General features: G+C 41.6%; 1 protein-coding gene across 2 annotated transcripts in view; it reads right to left on the reverse strand.

Annotated features, from left to right (window-relative positions):
* Nucleotides 1-16,749, reverse strand: part of BUB1B (BUB1 mitotic checkpoint serine/threonine kinase B) — a 44,157-nt gene that overhangs the window by 11,590 nt on the left and 15,818 nt on the right. The window contains exons 10-20 of one of the 2 annotated variants that reach the window (XM_032802537.2): nucleotides 15,370-15,482; nucleotides 14,041-14,186; nucleotides 13,659-13,711; nucleotides 12,815-12,916; nucleotides 12,458-12,542; nucleotides 11,911-12,013; nucleotides 8,480-8,766; nucleotides 7,746-7,933; nucleotides 4,260-4,403; nucleotides 1,788-1,900; nucleotides 1,356-1,517 (exon numbers count right to left, since the gene is read on the reverse strand). In XM_032802537.2, the coding sequence (XP_032658428.1) occupies nucleotides 1,356-1,517; nucleotides 1,788-1,900; nucleotides 4,260-4,403; nucleotides 7,746-7,933; nucleotides 8,480-8,766; nucleotides 11,911-12,013; nucleotides 12,458-12,542; nucleotides 12,815-12,916; nucleotides 13,659-13,711; nucleotides 14,041-14,186; nucleotides 15,370-15,482 (1,496 nt within the window). The remainder of the gene's footprint in view (nucleotides 1-1,355; nucleotides 1,518-1,787; nucleotides 1,901-4,259; nucleotides 4,404-7,745; nucleotides 7,934-8,479; nucleotides 8,767-11,910; nucleotides 12,014-12,457; nucleotides 12,543-12,814; nucleotides 12,917-13,658; nucleotides 13,712-14,040; nucleotides 14,187-15,369; nucleotides 15,483-16,749) is intronic. The other variant, XM_032802539.2, reaches the window with a different exon arrangement.

Raw genomic sequence — 16,749 nt, forward strand, 5'->3', positions numbered from 1 at the left:
AATCCTATGATACAAGCTTTCACTTTCTCTAGACAGCTCTAAGAAGAAACCAGGAAGCTTCTCCAATTCAGACCCATACATGATCAGTTTTCCACCTAGACAACAAACCCATCAGAATTCAAGTGACTGCAAGTTCTTAGCAGACTCTGCTGATAAATAGCTGAAGAATCTGGGTGGAAAAAAAAAGGTTTAATTGAAGGCTGAAGTTTGCCTTTATTTTTTAAGCCCTGTATATGCTAAAGCTCAAACTGTAAGTCAAAACCGTATTTAAACACAAATCTTTCTAGCAAAATGCTAATGCTACTCCCCTGTGACCAGAGCAGACTGGAAATCTAGATTAGAGAGTTCTCAGGGCTGCAGTTAGAAGACCTGGATGACATATGAACGCTAGTTCTGGGGGATCGGGGTGGTGTGATTCATGCCTCAAGTCACTACTGATGCCTCTAGGGACCAAAAAGTTTTAGGCCACATCTACACAGGGACATTCAGGAAAGTTAAAGCAAGGTCAATTAAAAGTTGTGAAGTTATTGTGCATAAAATTAAAGTGTGATAAACTTTGTGTAGGTGCTCTCATTCAGGAGCAAAGTGGCCTTTGCAGGGTTAAGCTACAGCAACCCCGCCCCTCACTTTACTTCTGAACGAGAGCATCCACACGAGGGTTCAACACACACTTCAGTTTATCCACATTAGCTTCACACCTTCAGCTGACCTGGCCTTTACTTTCCTAAGTGTCCCTATGTAGACAAGCCTTTTGAAGTTGGGGAACTCCTTGTCTCATACTGGGAAGCACAAAACCCAGGAGTGAGAATGCTGCTTAGATATCATTTTTATAGAAAAAATGCTTCTTGCTAACATACTTCAAAATTGCATTCAGACAGGGCCCTATGTTTAATTTAACATTCCAGGTCCTTTGAATCTGCTTCACATTCAGCAAGAACCAACATTTCTAACTGCTAGTACAGGGATTGGCAACCTTTGGCCCGTGGCTCACCAGGGTGAGCCCCCTGGCAGGCCGGGCCTGTTTGTTTACAGGTCGCGTCCACAGGTTCAGCCAATCGCGGCTCCCACTGGTTGCGGTTCACCGTTCCAGGCCAATGGCGGCTGTGGGAAGCGGCAGGCGCCGAGAGATGTGCTGGCTGCCGCTTCCCGCAGCCCCCATTGGCCTGGAGCGGTGAACCGTGGCCAGTGGAAGCCACGATCGACCGAATGTGCAGACGCAGCCAGTAAACAAATCGGCCCGCCACGACAGGGGGCTTCCCCAGGCGGGCCGCGTGCCAAAGGTTGCCGATTCCTGTGCTAGTATCTGTGCTACAGTTCAAGTCTTCCTATGTCATACATAGATTGTTCGCACTGACCCAGAGGGTAAAGCAATTTATCTCTCTATGCAGAACAGCACAGCCATCCAGGTATAAGAAACAGCTGCAGTTCTCACTGAAGCTTTGGTCAAAGTCAGTACTCAGACGCTCTTGCAGCTGGAGTGTGATATAGAAATCCCAAGGCACAGGCTTCGAAAACACCTATAAAAAGGTACATAAAAAAAGATATGAGTTACTGTTGGAGTAAACCTAAATCCTCATCCTCACATACAGCTCAGGAAGCTTCTCATTTCACTGAGAAGTCAGACTACACAGGGCCAGAACTACTATTCTATTTCAAGAGCAAGGTGCAAGATTTTAAATAATTCTATACTCCAAATTCATTCAGCTGCCATGACCAGATTTTACCCTGATGAGCTGATAGTTTTTAACTCTTTACTGTTCAGGTGTGCATATGGTGACAGGTCCTACCTTTATTGCAAACCCCTTTGCATCCAACTCGGCAAAGCTGGACAGAACACCAAAGAACATCTTATACTCTTCACTGGTCCAGTATTCCCGTTTGATGCAGTAAATCTCATTCCCTATTGAGGAAGTTTAAGTTTAGAAGAGATCACAGGAAGTACATGTATACAGAATGTAGCAAATCTCTGTATTATCTTTATGAAAAATATGCATGTTTGTTTCCCCACTCACTTTTGAGTTTTGACCTACTAGGACTGAAGACATTGGCCAGAGACTGCTGTTGGCCATGTAGGCGCATCTGGGTTGTTGTGAAAGAACTGTGAACATATGAATGGGAGTTATAATGGAAGACCAACGACAGGACATTAACCAAGGAAGGAAGACACTGTTTCAAGCCCTAATTATGATGATCTGGGGTGTCTAAATCGTATTCAGAATTCTGCTGCCCAGTGAAGTGGGAGAGATTTGAATCCTGGATGCTTGGGCAAGAAAGGTGATTTGGACTGCCAGCAGAGAGATGCACATACGTTTTACTTTTTCACTCTAATCTAAGAACCCTAAAATACTTTATTGCAGTTGACTAATAAATATGGGCTTATTTTGAGAAGTGCCCTGCAATGCTGAAAATATCTGCTGGTTGCATATAAGGTGGACAGAAAGCTGGCTGGTTCGTTGGGTTCAACGGGTAGTGATCAATGGCTCCATGTCTAGTTGGCAGCTGGTATCAAGTGGAATGTCCCAAGGATAGGTCCTGGGGCTGGTTTTGTTCAATATCTTCATTAATGATCTGCAGGATGGTGTGGACTGCATCCTCAGCAAGTTTACAGGTGACACTAAACTAGGAGGAGTGGTAGATTTGCTGGAGGGTAGGGATAGGATACAGAGGAACCTAGACAAATTAGAGGACTGGGCCAAAAGAAACTTGATGAGGTTCAGCGAGGACAAGTGCAGAGTCCTGCACTTAGGATGGAAGAATCCCATGCACTGCTACAAACTAGGGACTGAATAGCTAGGCAGCAGTTCTGCAGAAAAGGACCTAGGCGTTACAGTGGACGAGAAGCTAGATGAGTCAACAGTGTGCTCTTGTTGCCAAGAAGGCTAACGAAATTTTGGGCTGTATAAGTAGGAGCACTGCCAGCAGATCAAGGGACATGATCATTCCCCTCTATTTGGCACTGGTGAGGCCTCATCTGGAGTACTGTGTCCAGTTTTGGGCCCCACACTACAAGAAGGATGTGGAAAAATTGGAAAGAGTCCAGTGGAGGGCAACATAAATTATTAGGGGGCTGGAGCACATTACTTATGAGGAGAGGCTGAGGGAACTGGGATTGTTTAGTCTGCAGAAGAGAAGAATGAAGGAGGATTTGATAGTTGCTTTCAACTACCTGAAAGAGGGTTCCAAAAAGAGGACAGATCTAGACCAGTGGTCAGCAACCTACGGAATGCATGCCAAAGGCAGCACACAAGCTGATTTAGCGTGGCATGCTGCTGCCAGCCTGGAGTCCCAGCCACCAGCCCAGCTCAGTCCGCGGCTCGCCTGGATGGACAGAACCCCAGGCTGGCAGTGGGCTGAGAGGGGCTGGCAGCCAGGATCCCGGCTGGCAGGGACCGGCGGACGGAATCCTAGACAGGCAGTGGGCTGAGATGCTCAGCCTGCTGCCGGCCAGGGGTCCCGGCCACCAGTCCGCTCAGCCCACTGCCAGTCGGGGGTTCCATCCGCCAGCCCCTGTAAATATAAAATGTATTACTGCATGTGAAACCTTAAATTATTGTGAATAAATGAAGACTTGGCACACCACTTCTGAAAGGTTGCTGACCCCGATCTAGACTTCTCAGTGGTACCAGATGACAGAACAAGAAGTAATGGTCTCAAGTTGCAGCAGGGGAGGTTTAAGTTGGATATTAGGAAAAACTTTCTCACTTGGAGGGTGGTGAAGCACTGGAATAGGTTACCTAGTAAGGTGGTGGAATCTCCATCCTTGGAAGTTTTTAAGGTCAGGCTTGATGAAGCTCTCGCTGGGATGATTTAGTTGGGGATTGGTCCTGCTCTGAGCAGGGGGTTGGACTAGATGACCTCCTGAGGTCCCTTCCAACCCTGATAGTCTATGATTCTATGAACAGGGATAAGTCTCTGATAGGAGTCTAAACTCATTTAGACCTGCTGGAGGAGCAACGGTGAGAAAGAGGTGCTGAAGCTGAGCTGTGGGTCTCTCTTGCAAAAAAGGGGGGGGAGGTGTAGGGGCTAGTGCTAACAGGGTACACTTCCAGAGAGACTGTATAAAAGAGAGACAAGCTTGCCCTTTGGATCTGTGGCATGTCCATATTAAGCTCTCTAGAGGCAACATGCTACCACATTAATTGCAATATCGAACTCCCAAGTTATTTTTCAAAATGTACAGTTTGGAATCCATTCTGAAGGGAAAAACCTAAGCCAGTTTGAATAGAATGCCAGCACACTAGGGTCCTCTTACTGCTTACCCAGCTCTATTTCTTTTTCCAGCTCCATCACGGGCATGGGCCCATTCTCTGAACAAAAACTTGGAGAATTACTCAGTGAATCTGGCAGAGGGTCCAACAGCCTTCTGCGCTGCTCTGCACTCCACAACCCTTGAGGTGGGTCATCTAGAAACAGAAAAGTAATAGAGTTACAGATGGGCAGGATTCAGATGTGGATTTGGTCTGTGAAGCCAGCACATATGATTAGATTAGCATGTGGATATCATGAGATGTTGCTTGTGTTCCCATTCTGCTACTGATCTTCTGCAGTATCACTCTGGGCAAGTCCACTAACTTCTTATTTATGGTTTCTTCTTTTGCTAAGCGTACAGAGTAACATTTACTCACCTTTGAAGATTCTGGGATGAAAGGTACTGAATAAGTGCAGATCATTTAAACCAAGGCATAGTCAAACTTTTGTACTTCTTACAAAACAAGATTTAAAACTAGCAGGTATTTGGGTTTAGGTGCATTTATCTGAACACCACAAAATCCTGTCAGGACATGTTCCAGAGCAGATGAAATTTGTGGTTTTTTTTGTTGTTGTTTTTTTTTACACTAAAGACTTACTGGGAATGTAACCCCTCTTCCAGACCATGACAAAATTAAAAGGTTACAGATGAAGTCATCCAGCCACATTTACCCATAACAGTGTTAATCTGTTTATTATAAAGGTGGGGCCACTAAATCACTTTGAATGGTCACAAACAAGGCTACATTTTAGTCACGGGTATTTTTAGTAAAAGTCACTGACAGATCACGGTTAGTAACCTGTGACCTATTCATAACTTTTACTAAAAACACGAGTGAATAAAACTTGGGGTGGGGGACTGCCTGGGGGCCTCGTGGGTGCTAGGGGGGCACACCCAGGCAGCAGTGTGCTGCCTGGGACCCCAGCTGGTGCTGGGAGGGGTGAGAGGCTGGCAGGGCCGGTAGCGGGAGAGGGGGGCACAGTGGCCTGAGACTGCCCCAGCAGCTGCTGGTGCACCTGGCACAGGGGCTGCCTGAGTCTTAGTCATGAACCCACAGCCTTAGTCATGAATCTTAACGTTTTTCATTCTACAGAGCAAGTATACAGGAGAAATACAAAGATATGAGCTGAGATTCCTCCACCCACTCCTGTTTACTAGAATATAAAGAGAGTAAATTCTGAAGATAAAAAAAGAAAAAAGAAAACCCATTAGTCTTATTCAATAGTTCTATTAAACTGGAAGAGATAGTTTTGAAACCGTTTGAGAGAACAATGGAGAGAAAAATTGACCTTCTGTGATAAGGAATAGTTCTATACAACAGAAGAACTAGACAGAACTAGATGGTTTTGAATATAGTTGTCTCTCCTGATAAACATGCTTAGCTATACAGATCCAACGGCCTCTGAAATATTATACTTTAGAAGGGCATTCAATATTTTCTAGTACTCTACTGAGCTCACTGGCACCAATTCTAATTTATGCTTCCAAAAAAACCAAACTATCTTTGATCACTCTGAAATTAGAGTGTCAAAGAAAACTATTGAAGCCCAATTATAGGAGTATTAAACTTCAGTGCGAATGATTGGTTTTTACTCAATAACTATTCAATAATTAGTATAATTCAAATGACTGAGATGTGGTAGCTCCTGGAGTGAAATTCACTTTTTGTATCTTCATTATAAGGCAGTTTTTCCAGAGAAAGATATAAAGATTTAGGATCTGATCCTGCATACTGAATGTGCATGGATGAGCCCCTGTGCCAGTTCAGACCCCCTCAACTTCACCAGGGATTCCACACAAGTGTGGACTCTAATTTGCATGACTGTGGCTTAAAACAGTATCCAGCTTTAAGTTCCCAAGCAAGTCTTGCAACCTTTGCATTTCTGTTCACGTAAGGACAAAAGGTTTTCCTTACAAAAAGGTATTTCGTGGATCCATTTGAAACATTTCAAAAATCTCATCCTGACAGGATTCTTTTCCGAGCCACACTTTCATCTCACATCCTGGGGATGCCTTTTAAACAGTGATGCCTAATTCTAGAAACAGACAGTTATCACAAAAGGCTTACTGGGAACAGATTTTAGGTATGTCTACTCTACAATTAAAAACCTGCAACTGGCCTGTGCCAACTGACTTAGGCTAAGCAGCTGTTTAATTGAGGCACAGATGTTTGGGCTTGGGCTGGAACACTGGCTCTGAGACCCCACCAAACATACCCTAAATGATCTATGCTAATGAAGGATTGTTTCCAATAGTATGCGAGTAAGTTTACTATCCACTAACTGAAGAGTAACAGTCAACTTACATGCTTCTTCCTGAAATCAAATGGGAGATATGAATGCTCAACATCTTTGAAAATATAGCCACTTAATATGGATTTAAGTACCTAGCTATACACACCCACCATTTTGCAAGTTTGGGCTTATTACAACAACATATGAGATTACTCCGACTCTAGATGAAAAAGTGTAGTTGTAGGCATATCAGTCCCAGGATATATGAGAGACAAGGTGGATGAGGTAAAATCTTTTAGTGGCTCAACTTTGGCTGTGGGGGGTGAAGGAAGAGAGAGAAGATTTCGAGCCACACAGAGCTCTTCTTCAGGTCTGGGAAAGGTACCTGAAGAAGAGCTCTGTGTGGCTCGAAAGCTTGTCTCTCTCACCAACAGAAGTTGGGCCACTAAAAGATATTACCTGATCTACCCTGTCTCTTCTAGAAGAAAAATTTCTTTCAATTACAGCAGCCATTTCGACTAGAAGAGGAAAACAACTGAAGTGAAAACAATCAAAGTGACTTTATAGAATCAGTCCTCATAGTTTGTGTTTTCCATACCAACAAGGGAGGAAAGACATTCAGAAAAAAGAAAGTTGTGATTGTAAAAGCAAAAAAGTTGAAGTAGAACTTAAAGGGCAAATTTAAGGCATTTCCAAAATACGTTTAGATTTTGAGTTGGATGATGGCCTTTTCAATATCCCAAACTATGGCACTTTGACTACTTTCCTGCGAAGACTGTTCTAGAGCCTAAAAGATCTTCCTGTAAGGAAGCTTTCCCTGCCATTCAACCTAAGGGTTGTCTACAGAATAAAAATGTCCATACAAGGAGTTAATCAGGAATAGTTAATGCACTTTAAATTCAGATCCTACCTTATTCTGGATTAGTTTTTGTGTGTAGAAAAGCCCTTATTTTTCCATTTCTTAATTTCATCCCATTACTCGGAATTATATTCTATTATATTACCTTAAATGATCCCTCTCCCCATTTAATATTAACATCCTTCAAAATTTGTTTTATTTATATCCCTCACACTGTTACTCAGCTTAGTTATAAGACAGGATATCACAGCCCACTGCATAGACTTACACTTATAAAACCATAAAGCCAATGAGACATTGACACAAAGTACAGCAGAATACAGGACATACATACTGAAGAGACTGCAGCTGAGCTCAAATCTAAGACACATCATATCAAGTAAAATTCAGACTTGGTACTTACTAGTAGTGTCTTCACTGCCTCCAGTGTCGCTAGCCATTTCAACAGGCAGGCTCTGAGCCAATTCCAGTTTCTCAGGGATATGCAGATATTTAATAGTGGAGATATGTGTAACAGAGGAAAGAGAGGAGGCTGAGGAAACAGATGAACCAGAGGAGTGGGTGTCTTCCTGACTTGCTTCCATAATTGGGCTGTAAATGAGAAGACTATCAGCTATTCAACCTTCCAGCTGCTGTGGTGCCTGCTGCCAATCCCTGAGCTACAAAAATATGCCAGGCATCCCCAGGAAACACAGTGAATTCACAATCCCCTTTTCATCCTGAAATGGAGACTGGACAAGCCCTCATGAGCCAAACCATTAATATATTAACAAGAAAGTAGGAAGCGCTGAAATATAACCGGAATTGGTTATTCCCTCTAATCTTTTTGGCTAAAATTTTTACTCAGCTTTAATCTTTAGATACACAGAGCATGAAGTTAAACATTGCAGCAAAGCTGTGACTGTTGGCTGAACAATGAATTCTACTTTATTGGTGTAACATCTCGAAGAATGGCAAAATGCAACCCAAATCCTGGACTGAGCTGGAAAAACGATGTGTTAAGTACACCTGGCTCTACTAACAATATTCGTTACATCTAATCTTGGGAGAGAGACTCCCAGCAACCAAAGACTCAAACAGGAAAAAAGGGCACAAGGTATTTTGCTCTTGATGGAGATGTGATCTACAGAGAATTACCTCAGCTTCTTAATGCAAAGAGTTTCATTGTAGATACCCTCACAACTAGGGATTTGCTGGCTCAGAGATGTGCTTTTAGGCTCTGGACACTCTTCCTTCAGGGTACTCTCTGGATTGGTAGGAGGTTGGATTCTCTGTGCCACTACACCATGAAAGGGAGTTGATGCCAAGTGGGCTGCCCTAACAAAGTCACAGGTATCTTCTGGGCTGGGGCAAAGGGTTTTGTTCTTATAGGAGCCAGTCAAAATTGCATCTTCAGCTAAGGGTTCAATTCCATGGAGCTCATCCTGAAACAAGTAGAAAGCAGAACAAATTAGGTGACAGCTACCACCCAGCGTCTTGATTTTATTTTATTTTGGGTCTTGAATAGTTTCTATTAAAAAGCCTGTCACATATAAAAAGCCTCTGAAGATATCTACCTCCCCCTACTCTCCAACACAAAAAGCAAGAACTTGTTTCTCATTTTTAGCTTCCTTCCTGAAAACTTCCAGATGGCAGACTACTGGATGTCCTTGGTATTTATGCATACGTACAATTTACATTGTTAATCATTCTGCTTTCTGACAGTTTACAGTAGAACCTCAGAGTCAGGAACACCAGAGTTACAAACTGACCAGTCAACCACACCTCATTTAGAACAAGTAGTATGAAAAAAAAAGTCAGACAGCAGCAGAGACCCAAAAAAGCAAATACAGTACAGTACTGTGTTAAACTACTAAAAAAATAAAAGGGAAAGCAGCATTTTTCTTCTCCATAGTAAAGTTTCAAAGTTTTGAAAGAACCACCATGTTTTGTTCAGTTATGAACATTTGAGTTACAAACAACCTCCAGTCCTGAGGTGTTCGTAACAGGTTCTACTGTACATGCAAATATACAACTAAAATTGGTCTTCACTTTTTAATTTTTAAACCCATGTCACCTCCTCCAATGATCTGTCCCCTTTCTCACTCCTTTTCCAGTTCATAATATTCCCATAGCTAGTAAAGTCATCTGATCATCCCCTTCTTCCCACTGCACAATCATCAAAATTTGTATTTCTCTTCCCTTCTGGCTCTTCTCATCTTAGATGAAAGGTATCTCTGGCACAGGCATCATATGCTCCTCCTATATCATACTGTTAGTTTTAGTTGGGTAACTGAGTTCTGCCTACCTAGAATTATATCATTTTCTTTCTGTCCTGAGCTATTATTTAACATAGTGTTGCTGAAAACTGTTTAAACTAAAGCTTACTACCATTCACCTCAGAAGTGGGTGAATTTCAGTGACTAGTAAAGTGATAACCGAATAAAATTTATTTCCATCTAAATCTGTGTATGTTTAGTAGGCACATTATAAAAAGTTAAAAGTCAAATCAAAAAAGTGCTACATACATTTAAATCCTTCATAATTCAAGACAGTCTTCAAAGCCACTAATGACTTCCGAATTCCAAAGTCCTAAAGATCTCTTCTCAACAATCATTCACCTGCAACACCCTGAACCTTTGACACAACCACTCTCCCCATTTCTCCTTGAGATGCTCAGGTTTTTTTTGGACTTCAGGACTGTCCAGTTCTTAGTTCTCCTACCATGCTAACCAAGCCTTCGTAATTAGAATTGCCTCAGGAGAAAGATTTCCTGTCTTCCCTTTTGGACATGCCCTAAGGCAGTGGTTCCTAAACTTTTTAATAAAGGTGACCCACTAAATGCATTTTTGTCTTTTGAGGGCCCTCACTGTTTTCCTACTTCCTCATCTCCCCTCCTCCACCTTCCTTCACAGCTGTCCCCACAACCCCTTACTCTCCCAACCCTCCCCCCACCCACAGCTCCTAGCTGGACCCCCTCTCCCCCCATGGCCAGGCCACTGTCCCCACCAGCGTGTTGTCTGCTTGTTAGCTCCAGCTGCTTCCTCTGTACTGTTGCTGCTTCCCAGATCCTGCTCCCCACTCTGCTGCCTAAGGGAAGTGACAACAGGATCCAGACAGCAGCAGCACGAAGGAAGCGGCCTCCAGGCAACGCGCAGGGCAGAGAAAGACTGCTGACTGACTGTTCACTGGCTCTGGCTGCTTCCTCTGTGCTCCTGCCGCCATCTGGATCCTGCTGCCAATGTCACTGCCTGATGCTCAGGGTAAGCGGGAGCAGAAGGGGACACACATGACCCATGATGTGGGAAACACTGCCCTAAAGGCCAGTCTCTCTCCTTTGCATTAGCCTTCTGGCTGCCTACATGTACAACTATTATTGTTATTTTTACCCTTCTACCTGCCATTCTGTACAGACCCCCATACCTCCTCAGAGATGTCTCACCACTTACACATGACAAAAACTGAACTTCTCATCTTCTTTTTGAAACTTCCCTGCCTCCTTTCTCCATCATTGGCAACAAATCCAGTCTCATTCCTATCGCTCAAAGTTGCAACTTTGAGGGTCTCTTTTACTCTTCCTTTTCCTCAACATCTTGGCTCTCACCAAATCTAAATGCTTGTTCTTCTATCATACTGGCAAAAAAAACCAAAACGCCCCTACCTCATCCTCTCTTCAGCCAAGCCATGGTTCATATCATGGTTATGTATCACATGAACTACTGTAGTCTTATCTACTCAGTTTTCACTGATATTCACCTTTCTCCACTTCAATCTATCCAGCATTCAGCCTTAATCATATCTCTGGCCATCCTAATTATATCTTCCTCTCTCAAATCCCTTCACTTGCTCATTACCTATTTCCTCATAAAATTCAAACTCATCTTGACTGCTAAGACTCTGCCCCCTGCCTTGTTATCCCTCACTCCCCATTTTGTACCTTGTTTCTTCTTGCTTTTTTACTGTTTCCCGTCTTGCCCTCTCACCTTAATGTCTTTTCCATTCGGCTTCTAACCACACATCAGTTGTCTTCTCTCTGCTCACTTTTATAGCCTTGTTTTCTGTCACCAACTTCCATTTCTGTGCAGGGTCCTCCTCCCCCCTCACTCCATCTCACTCCCTACTTTAAAATCATCAGAACTTATGATTTGCTTGTTATACAAGTGATTTTTGTTCACTTCAATCCTCGTTTCCTTTTGTCTACATTCCATGTTTGTTCAAATTACACTGTAAACTCTGAAGCAATGACTAGGTCTGTTCAAGTTGTATAAGAAATAGTAATTAATATGCCATAACTGCATTATGCTTTAGTGTTTTTTTAAAAGTATCCCTCCACCCCAAAATAGCTGCACTCATGTCCTGATCAGCCACGTCTCAAGAGAAAGCTAAAAACAAACAAGTCTTCCAGTGTGATCTGAAGGTCACTCCAATGGCTTGCAAACTAAAGAGAAAAGCCAGGGATCCTTTTTTGAAAGTATGGTACTGCTAGTTTCCATCAAGGACTCATTAGTCCTTCTATCACACCATCACCAAGTTCAGCAATAGCACATTCTACTCTCCTCCAAGAGCTGATAGAGGAAAATTCTCCTTACACAGACTTCTGGTGATATATTCTCTTTGGCGGTGATACTATCTGAACGTTTACGAACAGCAAGAGGACGTCGGGCACTTTTCTGTGGGCGGCCTGCAGGATGACTAAACAAAAAAGTGACATTACATTAAATATTTACAAATATAACTTAAGTCTCTATCGGAGAGCAATTCACTCAACACTTCAAGACCACTTTGCCTCCTTTTTAGGTCAGAATTACAAACCAATACAATAAACTACTTATTAAGAATCAAGACAATCTTGTTAAGGTAGTACGTGTGTGTGGAGGGGGTGCGGGGGGGAAGAGAGGAGAAGATGCACTGCAAGAAGAGAATAATTATGTGGAATTAATAAAGGAAAGATTTAGGATGAATATTGGGGAATTATTTTCCTGACCATGAGGCTGTGGAGTCTCCCAAGAGCAAGGAGACAAAACTAGATAATGCAAAAAAGGGAATACTCTCATGAATAATTGTGCTGTAAAGGGAGTGGTATGGGGGTAGTCTGGGCAAATTTATTATATATACACATTTCAGTGATTCTGTAACCTGACATTCTGGTTTTCTGAAGCAGACGATTCATCAAATATGGAGAAAAACGTAGTAGGATCCAGTGAAGGAGGGAGATCTGCATCTGGAATTAAAAACAGAGATGGGGTAATACAGACTGATACTCCTGCACAGCACACACAATGGTGCTTCAGACCCATATAAAAGACAGCTCAAAGTGCCTGTCATAGCAGGAAGTATTTGGACTCATGCTTAAATGCATCCCATTTAAAACACAATAGTGGCTCACTGTGTTAAGATCATTTGGTTTTGCCATGTTAAAGTAACTCAGAGAGTAAAAGGATGGTTCTTAATGAGCCAGTGTGCTGTGTTTGAAATTTTCTTTATAGCTTGTACCTTTTTTCTTAAGTGTGGTCTCAACTTTCTGTTCATCCTGGTCATCCAAAAACACACCGTCTCTCCGGGTTTCTGAGCGCACAGCTAGAGGCTGGGTTATTTCTGTCAATAAGGAACAGTAATCTCATGTCTGACCATCAAGAAGATAATTTCGTCAGCCTACACTCTTTCAAGAAAGAGTAGAGTACACAAGGTCTGAGAAAAGGCATTCTCTGCTACAGCAGTCCAACTGTAGAATACTGCCAGCTCCTCCAGAGACTCTAAACTGATAGTCTCCAAGGCCACGTCTAGACTACACGCCGTATCGGCGCGTTAAAAATCGATTGCTCGGGGATCGATATATCGCGTCTAATCTAGACGGGATATATCGATCCCTGAGCATGCTTATATCGATTCCAGAACTCCACCAACTCCAACGGAGTTCCAGAATTGACATGGCGAGCCGCGGACATCGATCCCGCGCGGTGAGGACGGGTGAGTAAATCGATTTTAGATATTCGACTTCAGCTACGTTATTCACGTAGCTGAAATTGCGTATCTAAAATCGATTTTACCCCGTAGTGTAGACCAGCCCCAAGAGAGAGAGTATTAAACTCTAGAACTGTGCTCAGGAAAAAGGAGGAAGGATCCTCAGCTATTAAAATTATTAGATTTGCAAGTCTCTTTAAATAATCACACCTCTTAATCAACAGAACACTGAGTATCTGAGACCCCTGAACAAGACCAGTGCCAATTAAGCATGTTCTTTTCACTATTCCAATCCACACAGTTCTGCTATTCATTTGAATGACTTTCCATCAGCACAGCCTTCTCTCAGAATGGTATCAGTGCAAACAGAACTTACCCTTGGAGCACGGCTGTTCGTGCTGCTGAGCGTTTTCTGCCAACTGGGACTCACTGTGAACAAAATATAGGCAAGTTTTTAAATACATCCATGCAGCCCCTAAGTAGACGAGCAAGCTGAACTCAGCTATGGTATAAACACACTAAACATTACTCCTCTCAGACAAAAATTATTAAAATCCTATGAAGGCAGATACCTGATTCTGTTCAGAGGCCAATACAGAGATCAGGGTATATTTTGATGTTTGATAGTTTTTCCAAAAACACGAAGAAAAATTAAAAAACAGGCTTCCCAGAAAGTGATCCATACTAAAAAATGCAAACAAAACCACACTGAGGCAGATCCTCTCCACCGCCTGCTCCCAAAGCAAATCCTGCACTACCTTTGCAATCCAGTCAGTTTCTTCATAAGAGACCCTGTAGTGAGTGCTACTGCCCTGGAGAAAGCAACTCCTCCTTGTGCTTCAAGAGGTTCCAAAGCGCCCACCAAAACTGATTCCATTCTTGCAGGCTCCCTCTCCTCTGTTGGCTGTGACCATGAAAGGGGAAGTGGCAGAGGTGAGAGAGACAGCACTCAGTGAGTGAATTGCAAGCCATACTACCAACTTCCAAAACTAACTACACACAGAATGCTATCCTGTAAAGTCAAGGTAGATTGATCACTTATTTAAGCCACCGATTTTAAAGATGATTTAAAATCAAAACGCAGATAACTTATTTAAAACAATTTAAATCATGCTTCCTGTATGTGCTTTATTTTTCTAAAGAAAGATTCTCATTGGTTGGTATAATAGTGACATGCTGATTTTATTATTTACAATTAAATATAGTTTTTACAGTTAATTTGGTACTTGGTTAGCCAGGAGGATACAGCATAACTACACACATTTATTTGAGCAATTACACTGCTTAATATAGAAATTAAAACTGAATAAATGTAAGAAAGTGCATGGTTAGAAAGTGTATTTACTAGATGATTAACTGTTTATTCATAATTTGTGTCTAGCTGTATATGGATGAACATTAGAATTCTGTCTGGGCATTTTTAAACAGCGTTTTTATTTCTAGTTAAAAACTACCGTATGGATGCATTGGATACATAAGAAAAAAGTATTTCTGCTTAACTTTCCAGCAAATTACTAACATTTGGAAAAAATGTAACACCAACATTCACTTCACTTTTAGGATTGAAAATTATATAGAAATGTAGTGCAGCATATGACAGACTATGCCATATTTATAAAGGTTGACATCAAAAGTGAAAAATGTTTTCTTCCAATTCAATATGTAAAAAGCAGCCTTTAAGTAAATAAGTTTGAGGTAGACTCTTGCATTTAGTATATTTTTATTTACACAATTTCAATAGAAGCTCAGACCTCAACATAGGTTGTCAAATTTAAATAAAAAATTTAAATAAAAAAATCAGATTTAAATAAGTCAGATTTTTTAAAGCCATTAATTTTTATCCATCATAGTTAAAATAAACTGGGGAAAAAAATGAAACACCTATAGAAAACAATATTTCTCCCATCTTTCAGTTATTAGGGTGGTGGCCTTATGACTTGTTTACACCAAAAATTTAAATATCCCTTCAGAGTAAGAGAGAGGAAACTGTACTAGCCAGATAAAAACAGGAGTCACTGTTCCATTAGAACTTTCATCTGCCTTCATACAGGTAGGCCATTAGCACAAATGAACAGGAAAGAAGATACCTGCTCAGATGGTCTCTGCTGCTGGTCATCATCTTTCTCCTTTAGCTTCTTCTCCAGCTCTTCAATCCTCCTCTGCATTTCTGCTGTCTGCTGTGCTATGGCATGAAACTCCTCTAAAGAAGGAAAGCCTAATTAAAGTATTACGTATTCCTTATGAGTAACCCTGTAGCTAAGCCCAAATTATGCACACCCTAAGTAACAGATACAAGATCCTCTTGTAAAGAAAAAAAGTTTCCCCACCTTACTTCCTGGGGAATGGTATCTATTTAGACTATTAACTAGGGCTATCAAGCAATTAAAAAAAATTAACCACGATTAATCGCACTGTTAAACAATAATAGAATATCATTTATTTAAATATTTTGGGTGTTTTCTACATTTTCAAATATATTGATTTCAATTACAACACAGAATACAAAAATGTACACTGCTCACTTTATATTTATTTTTTAACAAATATTTGCATTGTAAAAAATAGTATTTTTCAATTTACCTAATACAAGTATTGTAGTGCAATCTGTTGTGAAAATTGAGCTTACAAAATGTAGAGTTATGTACAAAAAAACGCATTCAAAAATAAAACAATGTAAAATTTTAAAGCCTGCAACTTCAATCAGTCCTACTTCTTGTTCAGCCAAATCACTAAGACAAACAAGCTTGTTTACATTTGCAGGAGATCACACTGCCCACTTCTTGTTTACCATGTCACCTGAAAGCGAGAACAGGTGTTCTCATGGCACCATTGTAGCAAGCGTTGCAACATATTTACGTTCCAGATGCGCTAAAGATTCATATGTCCCTTCATGCTTCAACCACCATTCCAGAGGACATGCGTCCATGCTGATGATGGGTTCTCCTCAATAGCGATCCAAAGCAGTGCGAACCAACGCATGTTCATTTTCATTATTCAAGTCAGATGCCAGCATAAGGTTGATTTTCTTTTCCGCTGGTTCGGATTCTGTAGTTTCCGCATTGGTCTTTTGCTCTTTTAAGACTTCTGAAAGCATGCTCCACATCTCATCCCTCTCAGATTTTGGAAGGCACTTCAGAGTCTTAAACCCTGGGTCGAGTGCTGTAGCTATCTTTAGAAATCTCACATTGGTACTTTGTTTCCATTTTGTCAAATCTGCAGTGAAAGGGTTCTTAAAATGAAGAACATGTGCTGGGTCATCATCTGAGACTGCTATAACATGAAGTATATTGCAGAATGTGGATAAAACAGAGCAGGGGACATACAATTCTCTCCCAAGGAGTTCGGTAACAAATTTAATTAACACCTTTTTTTAAAATGAGAGTCTCATCAGCATGAAAGCATGTCCTCTGGAATGGTGGCCGAAGCATGAAGGGGCATACAAATGTTTGGCATATCTGGCATGTAAA

This window comes from Chelonoidis abingdonii, chromosome 4 (assembly GCF_003597395.2).
Source record: "Chelonoidis abingdonii isolate Lonesome George chromosome 4, CheloAbing_2.0, whole genome shotgun sequence".
NCBI lineage: Eukaryota > Metazoa > Chordata > Testudines > Testudinidae > Chelonoidis > Chelonoidis abingdonii.